Here is a 25,218-nt window from a genome sequence, read left to right as displayed (position 1 = left end):
AAATGTAATGGATGATATAAGTCAAAAGATTTTTACTTATAGAGGATGGATAGAAAAGTAAAAGGGTTAAGATAAAAAATAAATTAATAGCTAGCTTGGCAAAGAATGATACAATAGTAAATGATTACACAGGAAACAGATGAAAAATAGATACAAATAAGCAGCCAAAGATAATTTCATCTATTTAAAATGGAAAAAAGTGAAATAATCAGTTAATAAAAAGAACTTAAATGGTAACAAATGCTATCTAAAATACATTTTTAGAACAGTCAGATGTTCTGGAAAGTGATCCAAATAGAATGGGAAGAACCACAGCTAGTGAATGGTACACAAACAAAAATATTACTACTGCATTAGTTGTATTACTGCAGAGTGTTTAGAAACAAGGGTTACAACAGCATTGGAAAACTTCAGGTCTCCAGGGAAGTTAGCTAAATACTGACATGAAAGGTAATGGAGGAAGAAATAAAAGAAATATAAAAAATATAAACAGAAATAAATAACGAGACTGAGTCCAGCCAAGGTGATTAATAATGTGTTATATGCCATAGATGAAGATAGGAGTAATGCAAAAAGATCATAAAAAGGGATTTTGTACTTAAAAGGTAGTCAGAACTGTAAGCAGTCTGGCACCATGGATCTTTCTAATTTACATTAATGAAGTATTTGAGGGATGTTTAAAGAAGAAAGAGCTGTACCCAAGATAAGATCAACAAAATGTCCTATAAACTGCTATGTTGATGGTGTATTACTATTAACATTAAGTCACCCAGTTTTGAAAGGTCAGTTGACAAAATTCAAAACAAGTATGAGAGATTATGACTTGAGAATCAGTGCTTAAAAGTGTAAGATAACATTTTTTTTAATTTAAGGGAAAGAAACTATTTGATAATATGTAAATAATATTAATTCGGGAGCAGTTGATACATATTAAGCATCTCAGATAAACCAGGCAAACACCTACAGTCACTAGATGAATAATCTCAGCCCTCCTAATATAAAAGCACAGTGAAAGAGTGTCCAAAGTGAAATGATACCACAAACAAACTTAATCATAAGGAAAGGCACATGGCCAGGCAATAGCTATATATCAACAGCAGTGTACTTTAAACAGCTTACTAATGTGTGATTATTTAATAAAAGTACCTTGCTTTGTAGAAATGAGCCAAGAGCCACTAAATTGTGTAGAATTTATAAAGGCACTAAAAATGAGGTAAGCTTATTAATAAGCCATCTAGCCAATAAAGCAATTATACTCAATAATTTCTAGTGTGATTCCTCAACATATACAAACCAGGATAACAACCCACTGCCACAAGACAGAAAATATTCAATCCTCATGATATAAAAACACAGAAAACAGCTTTCTTAAGGGTAATTATACAATGACCCCCCCATTAATATTCCAAAATGTGCACACTGATTGGTCAGCGTGCACATTGTAAATCAGAGTTATAGTAATGGAAAAAGGTCCAGTCGCCCGGACTTTTTAAATTAGTATAACTCTTTTTTTACAGCAATGGAGAACGCAAGATCTCCATTGCTTTTTACACACTGTCTCGCTATGTTAAATGACTTTAACATAACGAGACAGCTTTAAAAAAGTAACAGAGATCTTCCTATCTCCGTTATTTTTTTTAAAGGTGTCTCGCTATGTTAAATGGGTTTAACATAGCGAGACAGCTTTAAAAAAAGCAACAGAGATTCTCCGTTGCTTTTTTTAAAGCTGTCTCGCTATGTTAAACACCTTTAACATAGTGAGACAGTGTGTAAAAAGCAATGGAGATCTTGCTTTCTCCATTGCTTTTTTCAAAACTGTCTTGCTATGTTAAATGGGTTTAACATAGCGAGACGGCTTTAAAAAAAGCAACAGATATTCTCCGTTACTTTTTTTTAAAGCTGTCTCATTATGTTAAACTCCTTTAACATAGCGAGACAGTTTGTAAAAAGCAATGGAGATATTGCTTTCTCCATTGCTTCCGCCCACAGCTCTGATGTACTGCGTAAGCATACGTATGTGCAGTACATCAGAACTGCGGCAGAATACCAGACAGCTGCAGAAGGGCAGCAAGGAGGCATTATACAATGCCATTATTTAAGAAAAATAATAATTATTTTTTCTTAAATAATGTCATTTCATAATAGCAATAACCCACTTCTGGGTGTGAGTAATGCTGGATTTACCCACGGTTGTCTGTGTTTGGCCATTCGGGCTTCGTCCTCATGACCAAACCACACCAACCGTGGGTAAATCCAGCATTACCCACACCCCCAGGCATGGGTTATTGCTATAATATACAGTACTTTATCCAACAACTAGCTAGATGATGTATTCAGAGCAAGTAAATCAGTAGAATAGACAATGAGAGGCAAATAAATAATTCAAGATATCAACAGCAGTGTAGAAAGGGAGAGGGAGGAGCTTGCAAAGTTTAGTTTACACTAAGGGTGGGCAGGTTAAAAATCATCAAGTTTAAAAAGCAGAACAAGGAATGGGAGGGTGGCTGGGAAAGTTACCAGCTGTGCTTGTAGAGTTTGCAGGTCTTGAGTCTTATCAGAAAAGACAAGGCCACATATATCCTATGTGGATAAAAAAACACATGAAATGTGGAGCTTTTGGAATGTATCTGCCTGATACATAGAACAAAAACACCAGGCCAAACAAATTTCTCAAAACAGAAAACAAAATGGAACAGGTAAAACAGAAAGCAGCTCTATCAGTTTAAGCAACTAGATATCAGACACAAAAATAAATAGAATTACTTTCCTTCCTTCTTTGTTTCAAATCACCAGCAGGGAGTCACCAACAGTGCTTGAAGTTTTTGGAGGTCTTGAGTCTTATCAAAAAATATAAGGCCACAGACATACTCTGTGTGTTCAAGTATTACTCAAGAAACAAACTAACCAATGGAAAAATATATATGTGAAATGTGCAGCCTGGATAATATGTGTCTGTCTCCCACACAGAACAAAAACACAGGACAGTTTTCTACTGTACCAGAGAAACTGGAAGGAACATATATATTAACTTTATGAAAGCACAGATAAGCAACTGGACTGGTATTCAACAACAGCATTTGTGTATTCGTCAAACTTGACCATGAGAAAGCATCCAAGACCTGTATTAGCAAAGATGCAATCCTACCAGCAGAATGAGTTGATCCTAACAAAGCCATGGCAGAAGGATAAAGTATTAAAAACTGGAGACAGAAGAGAAGCAACTTTATTGCAGTAATCAGGGAAATTCAAGAGGCAGGTGTGAGATTCAGGTAGCTGTATCCAGCTGTCTTAAGACTATTTTTCCCATATGATAAAATATTTTTGATGCAGAACAGGCTAATGAGGAAATACAAAAAATATACAACAAAAAGTGAGCCATCAAATAGAAGGGGACTCTGTTTCTCATTATCCTGATAATAAAGTTCATAGATAGACTTTGCCAGGGAAATTTTTTTTCCAATGTTCCAAAGGAAAATGCTTGAGACACAGAAAAAAGCAAAGGAGTTGACTAGAACAGTGGGGAGTACCTTGGATTTGAATCAGGGTATGGTGTTGGGAGATAGAGTTGAACAGGAAGAAGACCAGCAACACTGAAACTAGTGAATAAATGTGAGATTATAAGTCATCAATCACATTTGTGAAATATAGCTTTACAAGAAAAACTAGCTGAGAAAGATTGGACTTTTGTTAATTGTGTTAACAAAAGTGAACTGTAAAGCATATATCCCACTTTATATCATTAATGTTTTAAAGGACACTTGAAAACAAAAGTAACTGTAAGTAAAGCAATTTTTGTTCTTAGCAGTATCTGTAAAAAACAATTCATGATATAAAGTGCATATTATATAGTAAAACAGATTTGTATAGTATGTGGTTAGGGGGTATCTAAAATTAGGGGGTGATGAGTCTTTTCAGTGATCCCTGTACATGATAAAGATATTAAAGTAAACAAGTACTTTTTGTTTAGGAAATGTAGATATTATAATGTAAAAATAGAAGAAAGGCTGCACTAAAGCATGTTTAAGTTAATATTCAGTAGTCTTGGGCTGTTGGTGTGGGAGATGTTGTATACAAATACAGTGATTATGATATATGTAGAGTTTAAATGTTTTCTCATACTTTTGCATAGGTGAATATTCTGAATTAATGCCCTTCGCCTAAGTTAAAAATAATTTTGTTGTGTGTAAGCATGTGGATTTGAAAAATAAAAAAGCATAGTTAATCCATTCTCTTTCTTTTATCAAATAACTATTCAGTGTGAGTTGAGGTCAGTTAAATAGTCTGTTCTTATATTTATATGGAAACAAGCTGATTACAGGTGTAGGCAATAATCTTGAGAGTTCTGAACAAACAGCTCAGTAAGAAACAAAGTTTGAAATTATTGGAAAGGAATAAGAGATAAGCAACTTCCTGGGCAGTGTAAATACTTCAATGCATTTACTAGAATGCTGTATAACTTAGTTCTGTTTAAAGATAGCCAGTGCACTTTTTCTTAAGGCTAAAAGTTAATGTTTTATGAAAGCATACAAGCTGTTTTCACATCTGGGAAGGGAATAAGATAAGGAAAGTTTGTTTGTGTAACTTGACCACTAATCCAGACATTCTCTAAAGTATTCAATTGTATTTATTACTGCTTGGTTGTAACTTGATTAAAGTGTAGCTATCATGCTAAGTCTTTTGGATTAAGCACTTGGGCTTCAGACCAGTTGTTTTACATTAGGAAGGTTTGTGGCAAGCACTGTGGTGGCAGGACAGGTAGCTTTCATCCTTCTAAGTTGGGAACTGCTGATTGAGAGCCCAGTGTCCAAGTGTATTAGTTCTGGTTTAGGCACTTGGGCTTCAGGCCAGTTATTTTACATTAAGAAGGTTCGTGGTCTGCACTCTTGTGAGAGAAGAGGCTGGACTCTGCCCTTCTGAGCTGGGAATTTCTGGTTAAAGGTTTATAGTGCCTGAATATTTGAACTGTATCTTACTGAAATTGGTACACCTTGTTTGCTCTAGCATAGACTAGATCCAGGCCTGCTGAATCTAGCTTTGTTTATATGCTTGTTGTTTGTTTGCTTGTTATTTCCCTGGAAGCTAATTCCACCTAATACGCGGCTTCTCAGCGCTTCTGTGGATCAGTAGTGATATCTACAATGCTTACTGTACTTATTTCCTTGTTTCACTTGAAAGAAAGTTACTGTTTGTCGTTTTTGCATTTAGTTACTTGTAACACATTGCACTCAAGTTACCTGGCACTTGCTCACTAAAGCAATTATATAAGTCAGCACTAAAAATTAAAAGCACTACACCCTCACTCCCCACTGGCCCTTGTTTTCAATTATTAAGGAATTCCCAATATTATTCTAGCATGTCCAAAGGTCAGTTGTCAATCTCCTCTCTGGTCCAGCTGGTGAATCTGGGAATCTTGAGGCAATGTTATAACTGCCTCATGTACACAGACAACCCTCTTCTCCTCCCACATAACACAAATACTTGTGAGAGATGCAGCTATTTAGCCAAACTGGAGGCTGAGCTCTCTCAGCTCAGGACTGGCAAGAACAGACAGGAGGAGAAGGCAACTACACACACCACAAAATCAGCCTCACATAATGCTACCACACCACTGAATCAAACACATAAACACACAAAGACATACTCGGAGGCTCTGAGTAAAAATTTACCTAAACAGCAGAGGCCTCCAAAGCAGACACCCAAACAACTGCTACCTCAAGACACCCCACAAGCAACACATAAACCACAAAAGCAGTGTGCAAAGCAGTCACAGCCCTTAAGGCCAAATACAACACCAAACATACTTGTCATAGGTGACTCCATAGTCAGACACACTGACGTCCCACTCACCAGGCTAAACAAGGAGAGGGTCACAGTAAGCTGCCTATCGGGTGCTAGAATCTGCCACATAACACAAGCACTCGGGTCACTCCATGGCAAGTACAAATATGACACAGTCATTGTCCATGCTGGTGTGAACGACCTGAGACATACCTCCCTGGACTACATGAAAAGAGACATAGAGGAGCTCTCTGATTATGTAGCCCAGGCAGGTATGACCCTGACCCTGAGCAGTATCCTTCCTTCACCAAGAATGATGCCACAATATAGAGACAAGATGATCAGCTTTAACAATTGGCTTAATGTCTGGTGTCATTCAAAGGGGATCCAGTGTCTGTCTGCCTGGGATGACATGCTTGACAAGCCATGCTGCTTCAAGGGACGGCTTGCACCTGTCACCCTGGGATTCCGGATATTGGCTAAGGCTCTTGCCACCCCATAGTGCCTTTTAGGCAAGGCTCAAATTCCAAACCTACCACCCTAGAAAACAAAAATGGGAAGAAACTGAGGTAATGCTGCTCAATGCCAGAAGTCTAAATCTCAAAATGCATGCACTCGAGGCCCTTCTCAGTATGGAGAACATCGATGTCTGTGCTGTAACTGAAACCTGGTTCAAGGCTCCTGAGAGCACCCCGGCACTATTAGGTTTTACCTCATATCATGCGTTCCGCCCCAAAACCCGGACCACACCACAAAAGGAGGGTGTATCCATATTCATAAAGGATACCCACACCTCCAGGTTGGTGGCAATGCACGAAGCTTCGGAAACCATCCAGGTGCAACTAACCATAGGCAAAACTGCTCTACAAATTGTAGCATGTTACAGGCCATCCTCTCAAACTCAGGAACCCCACACAGCCTTCCTGAAGACACTGGAGGGTATAAATGTATCTCCAAACACCATCATATTGGGTGACTTCAACTACCCGAATATAGACTGGGAACATTACTCTAGCCCTAACTTTCTAGCCCAATGGTTCCTGGAGTTCATAAATTCAAATGCCATGGAACAGCTAGTCACTGTTCCCACGAGAGGAGAAAATATACTAGATCTCATTATCACAAACATGGGGACAAAATGCTCCACACCGGAAGTATATCCCTCATTGGTGAGATCTGATCATAAACTAATCTCACTGGAAATCCACATCCCACCCCCACCCCAAACAAAAAAGACCACAGTGAAGAACTTCTCTAAAGCAAACTTCACACTACTCAAGACTGGTGTGGTATCCTTCAAGGCCCCTGAGCCAGTGGAAACCACAACCCAAGCTGCGGAAGCCCTTACAAATGCCTTCTATGAACACCTCCAGGACTGCATGGATCAGGCAATCCCAAATAAAACCAAGACTCTTTCCACAAAGGGCAAACGTCCAGTCTGGTGGACCCCAGCCATTAACAAACTTTACAATAAGAGGAGAAAGCTATTACATGATAGAACAAAATCCATAAAAGGGAAGTCACCCCTGATCATTATTAGTAAAAAAATACGAGCACTCATAAAATCAACTAAGGCCAATTTTGAGAGAAAATTGCCATGGATTCAAAGGATAATCATAAGGCCTTTTTCAGCTATGTTAGGAACCCGGGTGGAAACTCCCAGATATGCTCAGAATTAGTCCAAAATGATACAAAAATCACTGAACCCACAGACATTGCCAACATACTGGCAGACAGGTTCAGTGCAAACTTCACCCCCCTCTCCCCCCCTAAAGGAGAGATCCCAGCAGAGTGTAGCCTCCCAGACATCTCAAATGCACAGGTGAAAGCTGCTCTCTCTAAAGCTAAAAACACAGCATCAATGGGACCGGATGGTGTCCCCGGCTGTGTGCTACATGAGCTAAATGAGGAATTAAACCCGCACATAAGGCAGCTGTTTAATCTCAGCCTTACCACAGGATACGTGCCCAAGGAGTGGCGTACGGCAACTGTGGTCCCACTCCACAAAGGCGGTGCCTCTACGGACCCTGGTAATTACCGCCCCATAAGCTTAACAAGTATAGTCTGCAAAGCTATGGAGAGGATCATAATGGAGCTCATAAACAAAGATATAGGGGACTTGCAGACATTGGACCCGACCCAGTTTGGCTTCGTCAAGGGAAGACCATGCCTTTTGAACTTGGTCGACTTCTTTGAAACAGTCACCAAGGCCATTGATGAGGGAAAGGCAGTCCATACAGCCTACCTTGACCTTGCAAAGGCTTTTGACACAATACCCCACTCGGGTATTGTAGAAAAACTTACCAGCTTAAATGTAAACCCATATGTCACAAGATGGGTTGCAAACTGGCTTAAGCACAGAACCCACAGGGTTAGAGTTGCTGGCGCTATGTCAGACTCCAAGCCGGTCACAAGTGGTGTCCCACAGGGCTCGGTCCTTGGTCCCCTATTGTTCGGCATCTACTTCTCAGAAGTACAGGCCAACATGGGAGGACTTTGGCTGACAAAGTTTGCAGACGACTGCAAACTGGTTGCCATAGTGGAAAGTGCATCGGACACGGATATCCTTCGGAAGGGACTCACAGAAACAGATAGCTGGTGCCAGAGCCATGGCCTGAAGTTAAACACCAAAAAATGTATAGTCATACCCTTCGGGAAAAACAAGGTAACCCCAAGCTACCATATAGGTGGCAATCCACTAAGCACAGAAGAGGTTATCAGGGACCTGGGGACCCAGGTTGACAGTGGCCTTTCTTTTGACACTCACATTGCTAAAGTGGTTAGAAAGACCTTCTCCATTGCCCACCTGATCGTGAAGGGATTCACATCCAGATCTAGTGAGGTCATTGTTCCCCTGTACTCTTCACTTATCAGACCAATGATCAAGTACAATGCCCCATTCGAGATGTATCTCACCCGACATCTGCAGCAATTGGAGAGACCCCAAAAGTTCCTCACCAAAAGGATAAAGGGACTCCAAAATCTGTCATATGCTGCCAGATTGAAGAAACTCCAGCTCTATTCAGTCGCATACCGTCTGCTCAGAGGTGGCATGTGCCTGACATACAAGGCCATGTCCAACCCGGAATTAATGGACATGCTCCACCTCAAAAAATCCAAATCCACCAAAACCACTAGAGCAAGCAACTTAAACCTTAGCACGGATATAAATAGGACGTGCTGGAGGGATAGATTTATCACTCAGAGACTCCCTATGCTGTGGAATAAAATCCCGGTCCATGTGAGGCAGAGCACCTCGCTGGCTCTGTTCAAGAGAAATCTTAACCTGTGGATGGGAGATCGTAGGTTTACCCTGGGAATCATCTCTGTGTCACTGCTGGACAGAGGCACAACAAACTAATGGGCACAGTACTTTTTCATATAAGGGGTGGCGTAAGCCACAAAAATTTGGGCTAGGCTTATACCTTAGGGCAGATAGCCTAGTATAAACCTATGAACCTATGAACCTATGAAAGAACAAACAGAAATTAGTTTAAGTAAGAGCCATACCCCCCAACTATCCCAAATAACTCATGTTTTACCAAGTTTTGGGGTCCAAATACTGGGGTGCCACAATTCCTGAGTAGCACCCCTCTATTTCTGACTTTTACCAGCTTTAGTTTTCATTTTATCTTTCAATATTCCCCCGTTTCTTATTTTGAGCTGACATCATCACGTGCAGGATGACGTCAGCTCCATCAGGGCTTTCAGCCTGTCGGAACTGAGCTCAAGGGCTCATTTCCGGCTTTCCCCATGATCTGTGAGCAGTTTATTCAAACGAGCGCTGAACGCTCTGCTGGTTTGTAATGTTTTTAGAAACCGTTGCTTCAGCTCACCGGTCATAATGTTGGAACTGTTGCTTCAGCTCGTAATGTTTTCAGAAACAGGTGGAAGTTCTTGGAACTGTTTCTTAAGCTCTTTTCTCAAATGAGCGCACTTTGTGGCTTCTTTCAGCCGGTTCACTTTGGAGGTGTTCAGAAATGTTTTGGAAGGAAGGAATAGTGTTTCACAGGTAGGATTATGTCTGGCAGTAGTGTGTGTGTGTGTGTGTGTGTGTGTGTGTGTGTGTGTGTGTGTGTGTGTGTGTGTGTGTGTGTGTGTGTGTGTGTGCACGTGCCAAGCTGTTCAACCAGTTCCAAAGACAAACTTCCATGAGACATTTGTTAAAAGTTTCATGTCGTATTTTGTACTAATGTGTTGTGTGGGATGGCACTTTCATTTGCACCTGAATTGCTGCTAAAAGTTTAATAGCATGTTTTGTATCCGTAGGACCAAATCTTGCAATAGATCAATTTAATTGTGTACAATAGCATAACAGAAAAATAAACCTTAACCTGTACGTCAAATATTGGATTTGCTTACTGACAAATATATAATTGCGAAATGTGAACAAATACATTACAGAGTTATGTGTAGTTGTGATTCAAGCCAATGCTAGTGCAACTTGAATAATTGTAGAGTGATCTTTTTGTCAGTACCTATCATTCATGAACTCATGTAATAATCTTTAAAGGAAATGTTGTATAATACAGTGTTGGCCTTATGATACACACATTAACCAGATTCCAAGAGTATTTATACTGTCTGTTGGATTGCTGCTTAGGGCATATTACCTGTTCTGAAAATAAAGCAGTATTTTCATTGTGTATACATTTAACAAAGACAACGCAAATGTAACATTTATTACTAGATTGTAGCCGTTGTGTGTGTGTGTGTGTGTGGATTTCTTTGCAAAATTACTGCTATTTTCTATCACATTTATTAGAAATTATTAAGATAAAGGGAAAAGTTATAGGCTAAAATATAATGTAAGGAAATCAAAATAAAGTTTTCTCGGATGAGTAATTTCTCCTTAATGTGGGCAGTACTTTCAGTTACTCCTAAGGAAATTAAATATTTAAAGGAAATTTGACGTATCCAAAAAAAAAAAAAAAAACACCACCATGCAGAATCAGTCCAAAGCTATTTATTATGGCAAATACAGAAGCATATATTGACAAGATTAACTAAGAAGGTTGGGTTACCTGCTAAAACCTGTTTTTTGCCCATGTTTGGTCTCTTCTGGCTTCTTTTTTGACTTCCTTGTCTCTATATTTGCCATAATAAATGGTTTTAGACTGATTCTGCATGGTGATTCTGTTTTCTTACTTTCAATATTTGGATTTGCTGAGTGCACCCTTGCATTTCTGAGGAAGCTTTCACGAGATTGGGGTGCATAAATGTTACATAGCCAATGAAAGGTGTATATAAAATGTTTACTGTGGTATTTCAGGAAAAAAACTTCAGGTTAAGTAAGAAGGTACAGATCTCTGAGTTGGTACAATAATGATAAATGCAGTGCTTAATCTATTTCTCAGCAGTGATGACGTTTACTTAATTTTAATTTATTCATTTGGTTATCACTGCAGGATTGAATTCATTAATAATGACAGGCATTTGAATTTCAGACTTCATGTTCTTCAGAAAATAAATGGTAACACAAAACCTTTTATTCTAGCAATTTTCTAAGTTTATAAGCTCAGTATTTGACATTTGTCCCTATTTTGGGGCTGTATTCCCCCCATTATTGGCTTTGTCCAGGTTTTTTGTGCTAAGAGGTTGAGAGCTATGGTGAGGAGTGAGAACTGAATTCACTAAATGATAGCCACTTAAGTTTCAGTCTTCCTGTCTCTCAGAAAACTGCTGATTTGGCATAGTGGTATGTTGCTCTGACTGTAGTGCACAGGGTCCTAGGTTCAAGGCTTGACAGTGTAATGCATGATGGTAACACAACATTTTATTCTAGCAAATTTCCAAAATCATACAAGTGATGTTTAAAATGTGTCCTTGGTTTTTGGCCTTTTGATTGTGCATTGTGCTGTAAAATGTAAAAATAAAATCCAAATAATCATTGTAGAAGTAAAGCAGTATGCACACATTAGTGTTTATGGTAAATGGGGCAAAATAGCCAGGTAATGGGAAATTGGAATGGCTGCAGGGGGACTCTGGTGCCATATTTTGGTGTCTGTTCTTCAGTTTGCATTTTAAAGTTGGTATCCCACAATTCCTTTGGAGTGGGTTGGGTTACGTAATTATGCATGCAAATTATATGTTAATCAGTGTACCGATTTGTACCTATTTTTCATGGGCCTTGTCCAGGTTTTTGATGTTTACATGTAGAGAGGTATGGTAAGAGCACAGGCTGTAACATGAGTTTAGTACTGATAACATTATTTTTTAGATTAGGTAATGCCTGTGGGTACAGCTGTCAATTTGGGACAAGTGTTCCTATTAGGAGGGTTAAACTTCATTATTTCAATAAGTGCATAGTTTTGTGTGTGTTTGCTTTAAGTTAATAAGTTATGAAAGTGTTCTGGGTGAATGTTTGTTTTGAGTGTTTTCATTAAAACAAAAAATCTTAAAAATGTGACATAGGTTTAAATGGAGATGACAAGTAACAACTTTGTAAAAGATTAACCTGACAACCATTATTGGGTGCATGTAGCACAAACATTGCAAACAGACATTTAAAAAAGCTGCCATGTGTAAGAGGTGGGAATAATAACTTCTTATCATAATGGCTACACTATCCATTTTATTTTGGAATCTAGATAGCCTCATAGGTATAGATAAAAAGGTAAGAGTACTGAATGAAATTAAAACATGCAGAGTTCAAATAGCAATGCTGCATAAGACACATTCAAAAGAAACAATCATGTGAATTTGATAAAGAAATGAGTTCAGGATGGATATTCAGCAGGCTATCAGGGTCAAAGGAAATGGTGAGTAATTAAACTAATTGCTAGACAAGCCCCAGCAGTGATAGAAGAGGAAAAAGGATAATAAAGCTAGATTTGTGGCAGTATGGGGCCAAGGGCAAAAGAGGAGCATTATGCTGGTGTGTATTTATATTCCACCTAAAACTGTTATTATGGAGCTTAAGAACATTTTGGAAGAAATAATCAGCTTTTCGCAGGGAATATTATTAATAACACAGGACTGGAACTTGATTTACAACATTGAGGATGTATCTGGGGAACCTAGAAGAGAAATAGAAGATGGTAGATTTCTAAAAACATTTATGAAAATATTTGGTACAGAAGATGTAAATTCAGTAATAGAAACTCTGAGTTTACATATTATTCTCCAAGGTAAAATAATTGGGCTAGACTAGAAAGAAAATATATTTCACATGAACATGTGCATTTAACTGATAGCTTCAACACACACACATCCAATACCTATTTCAGATCATGAGTCAATGCTAAGAAAAAATGCAAGGTAATTAATTAAAATTAGACACTGGTACTTCCCACTTACCTGTAAGGAATAGGTAGTGGAGATTATTTGAGAGTTATTAGGGAAGAAAGAAATCTCTTCAGAAGTTATAACTAGTGAGTAGGATAAAAGTAAAGTGGAGTTTAAAACTAGGGTAGAAATAAAAAAAAAGAAATATGGTTAAGAAGTAACATAAATTATTTAAAGGAGATGAAAAAGGTTAAAGCATTGCAGAATAAGGGGAATCTCACAGAACAAGAAAAGACACAATTTCAGAGTGTTAAAGAGAAAATAAGGGAGTATCTGGATAATATGCATAAGTTTAGAACAATTGCTTTTATGTAACTGTTTTGTTAACAACTCCAGAGTACAAAAAGTTTAGCACAACAACTTAGGCAATAAAAAGTAGAAAGAGTTATTGCCAACTTAGGGAGCCTATAACAAGAAAAATAACCAGAGATCCTACAGAGGTATTATGGATATTTCAAAAATTTTATGAAAATTTGTATAAAGCAGAAAAATGGAGAAATCAAGAAAGAACATAAATGGAAACATTTATGGAAGACTTAAGTATGCCATGGTTAGAGGTAGATGAGGCTCAACAATTAACAGTTAAGATAGAAGGAGATGAGATAAAAACAGCAACATATAATCAATCTACAGGAAAGTCTCCAGGAAGAAATGGCATTCCTGTAGATGTTTGGAAGCTAGGAGGGAAGAAATTTATAAAGATCTGTAAGATTTACTTTAACAGTATTTTAAAAGGAGGGTAAACACCAACATCCTGGAAGAAAGCTGGGGTGGATGTAATACCTAAAGACAGTAGAGACCCATCAGATCCAGCTTCATATAGACCCATTTCAATTTTAAACCATCATTATAATGTGTTTATGTATATAACAGCTAAAAGAATGTCAAATGCTCTGCCAAAATTGATAGATATGGATCAGTGTGGTTTTATGGAAGAGAGGCACACATTTGAGAAAATTAATAGAAAAATGATTATCCAGAGGGAAGCAGAATGTAATAAAATGCTGTTGTTGGTGGTGGGTCTGGATGCAGAGAAAGCATACAACAGAGTAAGCTGGGATTTTATGAGTGGGGCAATGGAAGCATTTGTATCCCGATACAATAATACGATTAAGGGGAATATATAGGGATTGGAGGCAAGAATTAAAGTGGAAGGGTTCTTTTCTGATGAGTGGGGTCTGAACATTGGAACCAGGTAGGGCTGTCCTCTTTCCCATTTGTTATTTACCTTATATTTAGACCCATTGGCAAAGAAAATAAGGGAGAAAAATAACAAGAGTACACCAATAAGTGCCGTCACTCCGTTGGAACAGATAACAGCTGGCAAGGACAGAGCGCTGAAGTAAATCTTCACTTTATTGAAGCTGTTTAAAACTAAAAACAGCAAGTGTTCTACATATATACATGAAAATCAGTTGATGTACACACAAAAGTCAGTTTTAAAGCTGTTTAAAACTGAAAGCAGCAAGTGCTCTAAATATACAAATGAAAATCAGTTGATATACACACGAAAGTCAGTTAAGCGCTTTCACCCAGCATATCCGGGCTTCAACAGAACTGAACCGTTGGTTCAAAACAAGCAATTTAAAACTTTTTTGGCACCCAAAAACATAGCAGAATTTAAAGGCACAGAAGTATTAATGACAATTATAATTGCTGGACAACTAAATATAAATATAATTATAATTATAATTAATATCACAATTCCCTAATGTTACAGATGACGTCAAGTAGACAAATGCATAACTAAATGAATAAAATGTGTATAACATATAATATATAATAAATATGTATAATAAATATATAATAAAATATAAAAAATGGAAAATTAGTAAATTACCCACTATACTACTATTATGCAGAAATATTATATCTCATATAATGTTATAAAAATAATTAAATAAATAATTAAATATTTGAATATATAAATATGTATATAAAAGGTATGATTCACCTATATTTCAAACATTTCATAAAAATTACACAAAGATAAATATGAATGCAATTCTCACTTATACATTGTAAATATTCACTATACCTTGCCATAATAGAATGTACTAAATAAAAATGATGAATTAGTGATGTAAAAAATTGATAATGTAAAAAATTAATGTTGTTAATGTTATGACAAATGAATAATTTAATGGAATAGTAGTGGTTTGATTGATATATAATCATTTAAACCTGGTGGTGTAGTGGCATCTAGATAAATTTGCCACCAAATTTCTTTATTGCTGAGCAAGCTTTTAAAATCCCCTTCTTTGGGATCATATTTAATTACTTCTAATATAATAAATTTGAAATGGTGGTCATCCCCTTCCCTATCTATATGTCTGTAAAGTGCGTTGTTGTTGTCCTTAGTTCTTATACTATATACATGGTCATAGATCCTTTTCTTTAGATTTCTTTCCGTTTTACCTACATAAAAACTTGAACATAGTTGGCAAATACTTAAATAAATTACCATCTTGGTATTGCAATTTCCTGCCCTTCTTTATACACAACTTTTGTGTCCATTAGCCAGATAAATAATGTGCTCTTCGGACATGTATTTACATTGATTACAGGTGCCACATTTAGGATTCGTACCGGTAATCAATTTTTTATTATTATTCTTTCCAATAGTTCTACATTCCACTAGCTGTTTGATGTTGGTTCCCATTTTATATGTAAACTGTGGTTTCACTCCCAATACTTTGCAAAGTTGGGAATCTTTAGAAATAATGTACCAAAAATGGTTTAGAATGTTTTTAATATAACTAGCAGCTAAATTAAACTGTAAAATATATGACCTGTGAAAGTTGTCTATCTCATTGTTGTCACAATCACAAAGTGTGCAGGTCTCTTGAAATACAAGTTTGTGGTTATTCCCTAATAAGGGAGAATATCTAGTGTTCCTATGTTGTAATGTACATTGGATAGTAGAATCCATCGTAACAATAGGGTAACCTCTTTGTGTAAATAACTCCTTTATAAAATTTAATTCAGAATGTAATAACTCATTGTCAGATGTCATACGTGAGGCTCGAACACACTGACCTTTGAATATATTGTTTTTCAGTTTCTCTGGATGACAACTGGTATATTGTAAATAATTGTTGGAAAAAGTTTCTTTTCTGTGTATAGTAGAAGTGAATACATTAGATTGATATTGAATAAAATATCTAAGTAGGGCAATCCAGTGTTATTATAGGAATATGTAAATTTTAAATATTCACTGCTCATATTCAAAAATTGAATGAAAGATTCCATAATATTAAATTCTGCATCCCATAATATATATATATGTCATCCAGAAACCTGGAGTAATATTTTACGTACTTGAAAAAGTCACTGGTAAAAAGTACAGTGTCCTCCCAATGGAGCATTACCAAATTAGCATAGATGGGAGCACAAGCGGCTCCCATCGCTGCTCCTTTTGTTTGTTTAAAGTTTTCACCTTCAAAATATATGTAATTGTTTTCCAATACTAAGGCCATCATTTCTTCCAATAATCTAATTTCAATGAATATATAAACTGGTGAACAGTCACAGATACAGTCAATTCCAACGATTCCAAGGCAAAGCAACAGTAGACAAGAATTCTCCAAAACATAGCTTTTATTCATACAAACAAATGAACTGGATAAGCGCTTTCACATACACTATGTATGCTTCTTCAGATCCTGATTCTTGTGATTATACCACTCATTTAAATACTCTATGTTCATTGAGTTAATTAAAATCAATTATCTAATAAAATAGTTAACTAACCAATTAAACATTTAAACTGGTAGTTACAAACACAGCATAGCTTTTTCTACAAAATGTGTGGTCAGATTATAATAATAAGATGTTTTAATTCAGAAACTGATTAGCTCTTGTAGCGCTTTAAATGTTCAAAATATCTAGAACTATATACTTGATAAATTCTAAAATAAAAATAAAAATGAAAATAATAATGATAAAAGTTTATGTTAAAAACAAGTAATAATGATGAAATATACTATACAATGTTCTATATAAATAAGTTCATTTCTATAGAGATAAAGATGAAATATAATCCATGTTCAATGCATAAATTAATGAATACTTATATAAAATTAATCAATTGTTTATAAAATAGATAGATGGAATAATAAATAAACAAACTGATTTGTAATACATATGATATTTCTTATTTATATACTGTAAATATATTATCAGAATAAACTATGTGCATCACATCAGTTAAATATTTAAGTCCTTTTTTAGATATGATGCATTATATAATAATATAATATAAATATAGACATATATATTACAATGCAGCATGAATAGCTGATTCCATGTGGGAGTATAAATAGGAGATAGTGTGTATGACCAAATATTACAAAGTAGTTAAATATGATGAAATTGCTATTATGTATGTGTATATATACACATACCCTAAGAGAGCATGGAATTATCTTCTTTTTTATTGGTTTTATAGATACATATTGGTTGATTCCTGGATGTTGGTGTGCTCTCAATTTAAAAATCCAGTATAATTCTCTGGACTCTAATAGATTAGAGTTTTCTTTTTCTCTTCTATTACCTTTTACTATTTCTAGAACTCTAAATTTAAAATAATGATCTCTGTGTTCTAGGATATGTTTTGCTAAGGCGTTCTGTTCATTTGTACGCCTTATATCATAGATATGGTCATAGACTCTATTTTTTAATTTTCTCTTTGTCATTCCCACATAAAAAGCTAAACACTTCCCACAGGTAGCTAAATATATAAGATTTTCTGTTATGCACGTTGCCTCAAATTTGGGAACAAATTTAAAATTAAGTGTTGGGTGCATAAAATCTTGTTCACTAGTTATATATGTGCACATGTTACATATAAAATATTTGGTCATACACACTATCTCCAATTTATACTCCCACATGGAATCAGCTATTCATGCTGCATTGTAATATATATGTCTATATTTATATTATATTATTATATAATGCATCATATCTAAAAAAGGACTTAAATATTTAACTGATGTGATGCACATAGTTTATTCTGATAATATATTTACAGTATATAAATAAGAAATATCCTATGTATTACAAATCAGTTTGTTTATTTATTATTCCATCTATCTATTTTATAAACAATTGATTAATTTTATATAAGTATTCATTAATTTATGCATTGAACATGGATTATATTTCATCTTTATCTCTATAGAAATGAACTTATTTATATAGAACATTTTATAGTATATTTCATCATTATTACTTGTTTTTAACATAAACTTTTATCATTATTATTTTCATTTTTATTTTTATTTTTATTTTAGAATTTATCAAGTATATAGTTCTAGATATTTTGAACATTTAAAGCACTACAAGAGCTAATCAGTTTCTGAATTAAAACATCTTATTATTATAATCTGACCACACGTTTTGTAGAAAAAGCTATGCTGTATTTGTAACTACCAGTTTAAATGTTTAATTGGTTAAACTATTTTATTAGATAATTGATTTTAATTAACTCAATGAACATAGAGTATTTAAATGAGTGGTATAATCACAAGAATCAGGATCTGAAGAAGCATACATAGTGTATGTGAAAGCGCTTATCCAGTTTGTTTGTATGAATAAAAGCTATGTTTTGGAGAATTCTTGTCTACTGTTGCTTTGCCTTGGAATCGTTGGAATTGACTGTTTCCGTGACTGTTCACCAGTTTATATATTCATTGATTTTTACAGGTTGTGACTGGTGGGCTAATCTGAGTAGTAAGTGATTTGTATATCACAATAATCTAATTTCGTCCCATTCGAGGTTAGAATACTTATACATACTTGCACTAAAAGCTTCAAGTCCTTGTTCTTTAGGGATGCACGAAAATAGGTCAATTATGTCTATAGTAAGAAATATAATATTATCATATTTCAAATCTAAAGGAAAATTCTTTAAAAATACCCAGGAATCTTTGACCATGTGTGAGACTTTATCATATACAGGTTTCAGTTTGTAATCAATGTATTTTCCTAATGGAAATGTCTTTGATTTACTACCTGAGACTATTGGACGGAAGGGGGGATCATGTATATTTTTATGGACCTTAGGTATACCAACTAGAGTAGCCAATTTTGGAAATTTCACCGATAAAAAATCATATATCTCCTTGGTGATTCTTCCTTCTAAGTAGCATTCCTCAATATAAGAGTCAATCCTTTGATAGGCAATATTGAGTTCATTAATGGATATGGATGAGTAATTACCAGAAAAATGTAACAGATCATATATCTTCTTAGTGTACTGCATGTTGTTATATATAACAATACCGCCCCCTTTATCTGGTCTCATAACTTTAATATTTTCATTTTCCCTAAGGTCTCTTATTAATCTTTCTTTCTTCATCCTGTGTTAAATTCGCACAAGAAGCTAATTGTTTAAGTTTATTTGATTCTTGATAAATTTCTCTGAAAGTTAAATTCTCATACAACTCAATACTAGGATGACTGGGAGGGTTGAATCTACTTTTTACCTTAAAAGGAGTGTCAGTATATTTTCTCCTTGGGGTATTATCTTTATCAGTCAAACTCAGATTTTTGAAATAAATGGCCAGATTAGCTTTTCGAATGAAATTTTTGAATTCTATAATTGTGTCTGTCAAATCAAACCTAGGATTCGGTATATATTTCTCTCCTTTGCTAAATAAATCAAAATGAGTTTCATCTATATTTATGTCAGTGTAGTTAAATATCTTAAAATTGTTACAAGTATACACATTTCCATCTGTTTCTATCCCATGGATAGTGTTGATGTTACCTTGATCTTTTGAATGTTCACTTTTAGACTCTAATACCACTTCTTTCTCATGAATTTCTGATTCCCATTTGGGTGGGGTTGTGAATATTGTTTTTCACCGTATTGAAAATCCCCCTTATGGGGATGTCTTTCATTATGGTAAGATTTATCAAACCCTTTTTTATAGTCAAAATTTTCATTCTCCTCCCTTTGCCATTTATGTTCATAAAATTCATCTTTAGTATATTTCTTGTGTCTCATTTCAGGCCAGATGTATGCCTTACTACTATTATATTGTTCACAATCCCTTGTAAGCTTTTTAGATTTTCTCTGTATTATGTTAGAAATCCATGTTTTAGCTTCCTGGTATTGCTTATTATATAAATTTTCCCATTGAGATAATAAAAGATCATTAAGAATGTTGTTATTTAATTTTTCTGCATCAGCTATAAGTTTGCTCATTTTGTCATCATTATGTTTCATTAATAACCTCATAAAGTTAAAACCACAATTATCAAAAAAAAACAATTAAATTCCTTTACAAGATCTGAAGTAAAATCTAGACCCAAAGGTAATTTGAAAAACCTCAGTCCCTTGGGTACTAATTTAATTTCCAGATTCTTACTTAAATAGGCATTGTCTACTTTGAGACCATTGATACTTTTTAATTTTTTTCCTAAGGAAAAAATCATGGTCTTTAAATTATCAAATTCAATATTGTCCGTTCCTGTAACATCATAGTCACTTTTTATATCTTCCATTCCATAATTAAATAATAAAAATTCATTGAATTTATTGTCTTCAGAAGTAACATTCCCCCGAACTGGGGAGTGTACGGGTCTGAAGCCAGGTTTCACAGTACCTTTTTGTTGTTGAGTGGACTGTCCAGCAATAGATGAATACGTTTTAGATGGCAATTGCCTTTTGGATCTAGCTCCGGTTCTTGTGGCTTCCTCGTTAATGTCATATAAAGAGAAATCGAATGTAAAATCAGATAAATTAATTTTGCTACAATTGCAAGATTCATTAATGTCCAAAGTGTTGGTTGTTCTCACTGGACATTCACCCTGACCATTGGGTATATCAAGACTGTCAGAAGATACTGCTTCTTCATGCAGTTCGGATTTATTAATTGCCCTGCTGACTGAGCCTCCTTCTCCGTTGTTCACCTGAATTGTTTTTCGTGCATTTCGCCCAAAAGGTAATGTAGCACTGATGACTGAAGGAGGAGCACGCTCCGACCACGTACTACCACCCTTAGATAATGATCCTGTATGGCCGGAAGTTAGAAATATTGGGAAGAGAGAATGGAAAAGGAATTTACAAGTTAACAATTGGAGGACATATGTACAGATCCCCAAGTAGGTTTAGGATTTTTGCATGGAAGAGTTTGCATATGTATTTTTATACTTACTAAGTAGTTATTCTGTGTTGTGCATATTTCTGTTTTTTTTTCTTTGTAAAATATGTTATTACACTTTTGCATTTACTGTTTTTTTCATAGTGAAATGGTCTTTCATTTTTACCACTGGGTTGCACATTAATTATTACCATGTATTCTCTACTTTATATGGTCTGCATTTGTGTGTGGGTGTTTGTTGTTTTTATTTTTTTCACATGTCCTACATGTCCCATCTAGTTTCCAGTACTGTATATGTCTAGCCACCTTCTTAGATCTACAGACAGGTCTTACAAGAGAGTGTGTACTACCTACTGAGCAATATCTGTCTTACTTCTCATAGACTGCAGTGATTAATGACCATATCCTGCTTCCCAGCAGGGATACAATAGCCTACACCATGCTGTCTTTTGTAAATGAGACATCTTTTTCACCATTTCTGTATTATCTGTCTATGATACATTGGATCTTGACTTTTTCTGTCTTTTCACCTTCTTAGACCTAGTCTCATGTCCTGTCTGACATCTGTCATATGAAATGGTGTGCAATACCCACAAAACAATCTGTCTTCCTAACACCATGGGTTGTACAATGTGAGAAACATGTCCTTCCCACAGGACATGCTAGTCTGTCCTGTACCATTCACTAGAGGTGGTACTTCATAGCTGGTGTTTCTTATCACTGGAAAAGTATATTGTGCCTCTCCAATTCTTTTTTCCTCATGCTTGTCTTTTTTTCCACACTGCTGGAATGGGTGTTTTGTGTTCAAGTAATGACACTGACCTTACATTGCAGTTTTGATATGCCTGTCTGCTACATATTTCATACAAGTGTCTTCCATATGTCTGCATAGCAACTGTACATTATTAAACATGGTTAATGTTGCATATTTTTTTGTGTATGTCTCAATGGCTTGCTGTATGTCTGTGTTCTTGTAAGGCATCACTGGTCTCTGCCTTATTGTTAATGTGTCACTTCCTTCTGCAGGTTGCTACAAAGGTCAGGGTTGCTTCGATACCTCCTTGTCATGTGCCATTGTTCTAAATTAACATTTCAACCACAGGTGAATGTCTGTGGTATTTTATAAGGTTTCACATAGCACAGATGTTTATAGACAATGTGAGCATTGTTGCTTTATTCTACAATTACTATGTATTATGAGAGCTATCATTGCATATTTGCTACAGTTCAGCTTTACTCATTGACACGGCCTTTCCTTCATCTGCATTGAATATTTTTTTTTTTTTGCAAACTTTGTGGCTTCAGCATGCCACTTCATATGACTGATCTGCTTCTCTATCCTTTAGTTTGTTACTATCCCCTCTACATCTCTTGTCTTTCTGCTAGACTTTTTTTGGGCCTTCCTCAGCTGTTTTATGTATTCATTGACATTAGACATAGGTTATACAATTTAGCATTTCCCTTAGACAATGCTATTCTATCATCTCTGGAGACATACCCACTCCAAGATCACACAAATTTGGAAAAGAGGAAGAAATTGTGTAAACACAACACTCATTTTCTTGCTTTTCTTTAAGTCTGAGCATTAGTCAACTGAGCAGTGACAAACATTAGGGGGTCCCATAATATAAGGTATAAGGCCAGTTTGGGGGAAATGAATCGGCCAATAGATAGTATTGCATAGACAGGATCACAAGTCAGTACTGATCCCATGTCAAAAAGGCAAGTTTTGTGGACCAAACAGAGTACAAGTAGACTTTTACCTCTGTTTTTTCTGACACACACCAACTCTGTGAACAGTTGAAAGTGATGCTTTCTGATGTCTGTGTCTATTTGTGTGGTTGTGTGAATGGGAGAGCGACAGAAAGGGAGGGAGGGAGAGAGAGAGTGTGAATGATGGAGAGAGTGAGACAGAGTCTGTGAGTGTGCCACTTTTGTTTGTTATTTCTATGAGCATCTGAGAGAATGGATGTTTTGTGCTTGCTTGTATCATTACCTGGAGGTTTCTTAGGCTCAGCACCTGAGCACTGCTCTCCTATAATCAAACTTAGCACCTGAGCACCGATCCCCCTGCAATGAAACTTGTAAATAAATGAAAGTAACGTTACATCAGGTTGCTTTTATGAATAATATTATCATTACCACAACCTGTATTTTTTATGTTCTAGGTGGACAGCAGCTAACCATTATTACAATACAATTTACTAAGTACATTATCAGCTTCCCACTGTCAACACCATATGAGCAAATACATACATTTACAGTCTAATTTAACCCAAGACACTGCCTGACTACACAGATAGTGTGACAGAAAAGAATTTATAAGAATGTTGAAAACTACATAATAACACCTGTCTAACATACAACAGAAAATAGCATAATGCGGAATGGAAAGCACTTTGATGCACCCTTACTATTTTTGGTTGTTTGTATGCAAAGACACTTACATAATATAAATGTTTGATATATGAATATATGTGTGTGTGTGTGTGTGTGTGTGTGTGTGTGTGTGTGTGTGTGTGTGTGTGCACGTGTGTACACACAATTATACACACACCGCACTAAGCTGCAGTCAAATGTATGTTGACAATATATAAAATTTGCAACTTAAAGTTATCCTTAGTTCTTAAATGGCCAGACTGTACCAGTTGTTGGCAGTTACATATATGTAAAATTTCTATAATGAACAACTTTATTTTTTAATTGTTTTGCAGAATCCAGACGAAGAATTTGTAAATGTAAGAATCATTATAAAAACAGGTCAGTAGACACACATGCTTATTCAAATGTCTGATATAATACTGTAACAGTATAAAATGTAACAACTTTTAATAGTATTAATTAACTTTTCATTAATATTTTTGCTGCAGAAATGGTGATATCATCCAAAAGGCATTTTTCAAAGATGTCTAAATTACTGTTTTTGTTTTCAAATCCAGGCAAATAACGACAAATAAAAACTATGCATGATTACAAAAGTATAACACTCAATAATGTGGAAAGAAAGAGAATATTGCTGCTTTGGTATTTTCTAGAAATTGTAGGTCTTTTTGTGTACATGTGCTTGTTAAAAACTCTTGATCCACCTTGCTTTCTGAGTACATTTACTGATGAGGGAAAAAAAAAACAGAAACAGGAATCTAAATTAATACATTTTTCAGATTTGAGTGTATAATTGCAGAAACATATCTCCATGAAACATTATTCCCAATCTGTTTTTCAAAGCTAGAATTCCTTCAGGCAGCTTATTATTCACCTTTTTGTACACTGCATGGATACAATGAGTATATGAACCATGAGTATGATACATATTTTATGGTAACTGTATATGTTAATTCAAACAGTGTGAGTTCTGTAGTCCTTTAAGTTTGTTCCTGTTTTGGTTCATTATCTGCCTGCAAAAATGGACTAGCATAAGCCACTGTTACAGTATTAGGTGACCTGACAAAGTCTATAATATGGTATAAAAATGTCTTCAGCAGAAAAATGCATGCCTTCAGATTTTCCAGGATCTCATCAGCCTGTATCCATCCCAGTAAACATAGAAGGCGTTTATCAAATGGCAACTTTCCAGCATCCCTCTCCCATACCCACCAATAGTTCTGCAGAGCTTGAGATGTAGCCACATCCTTAATACTTTCTCAACTCTCTAGTACTTTCTAAGCAGATTTGGCAGCTGGGCCTCAGGACAATGTTCCGACTGTTCAGCAATATTTCTACTCCCACTAGTTTTTTCTTAAATGCCAAAGATAGTCTTAAAGCCTTCTAATATCAGGCTACATCCATCCAGAGAACTCCACTACATTCTGCAAAGGTAACTTTTTATAACATCAATATCTGGCAATACTAGCACTTGGACATCTTCTGTGCATTTTCACACAGTACTGAAATGAAAATTGAACCAAGACTTGATGCACTACACAAAAGCTAAATTTCCATTTGCCCTTGTGGAGCATGGTGTGTGCAATCCTCACACTTGGTTTTTTATTCTATGATGGTCTGAGCAACCTCACAAATCCACTTTTAAAAAGTTACATTA

General features: G+C 35.6%; 1 protein-coding gene across 1 annotated transcript in view; it reads left to right on the top strand.

The window, feature by feature from the left end:
- CD8A (CD8a molecule) overlaps positions 1–25,218 on the top strand; it is a 232,421-nt gene that overhangs the window by 161,091 nt on the left and 46,112 nt on the right. The window contains exon 5 of the mRNA XM_044062337.1: positions 23,894–23,939. Coding sequence (XP_043918272.1) covers positions 23,894–23,939 — 46 coding nt within the window. The remainder of the gene's footprint in view (positions 1–23,893; positions 23,940–25,218) is intronic.

Source organism: Protopterus annectens, chromosome 2.part1, assembly GCF_019279795.1.
Source record: "Protopterus annectens isolate FY-2018-M chromosome 2.part1, PAN1.0, whole genome shotgun sequence".
In the NCBI taxonomy this organism is placed as follows: domain Eukaryota; kingdom Metazoa; phylum Chordata; order Ceratodontiformes; family Protopteridae; genus Protopterus; species Protopterus annectens.
The sequence above is the reverse complement of the archived record's forward strand: the minus strand, read 5'-3'. Positions and strand labels throughout refer to the sequence as shown.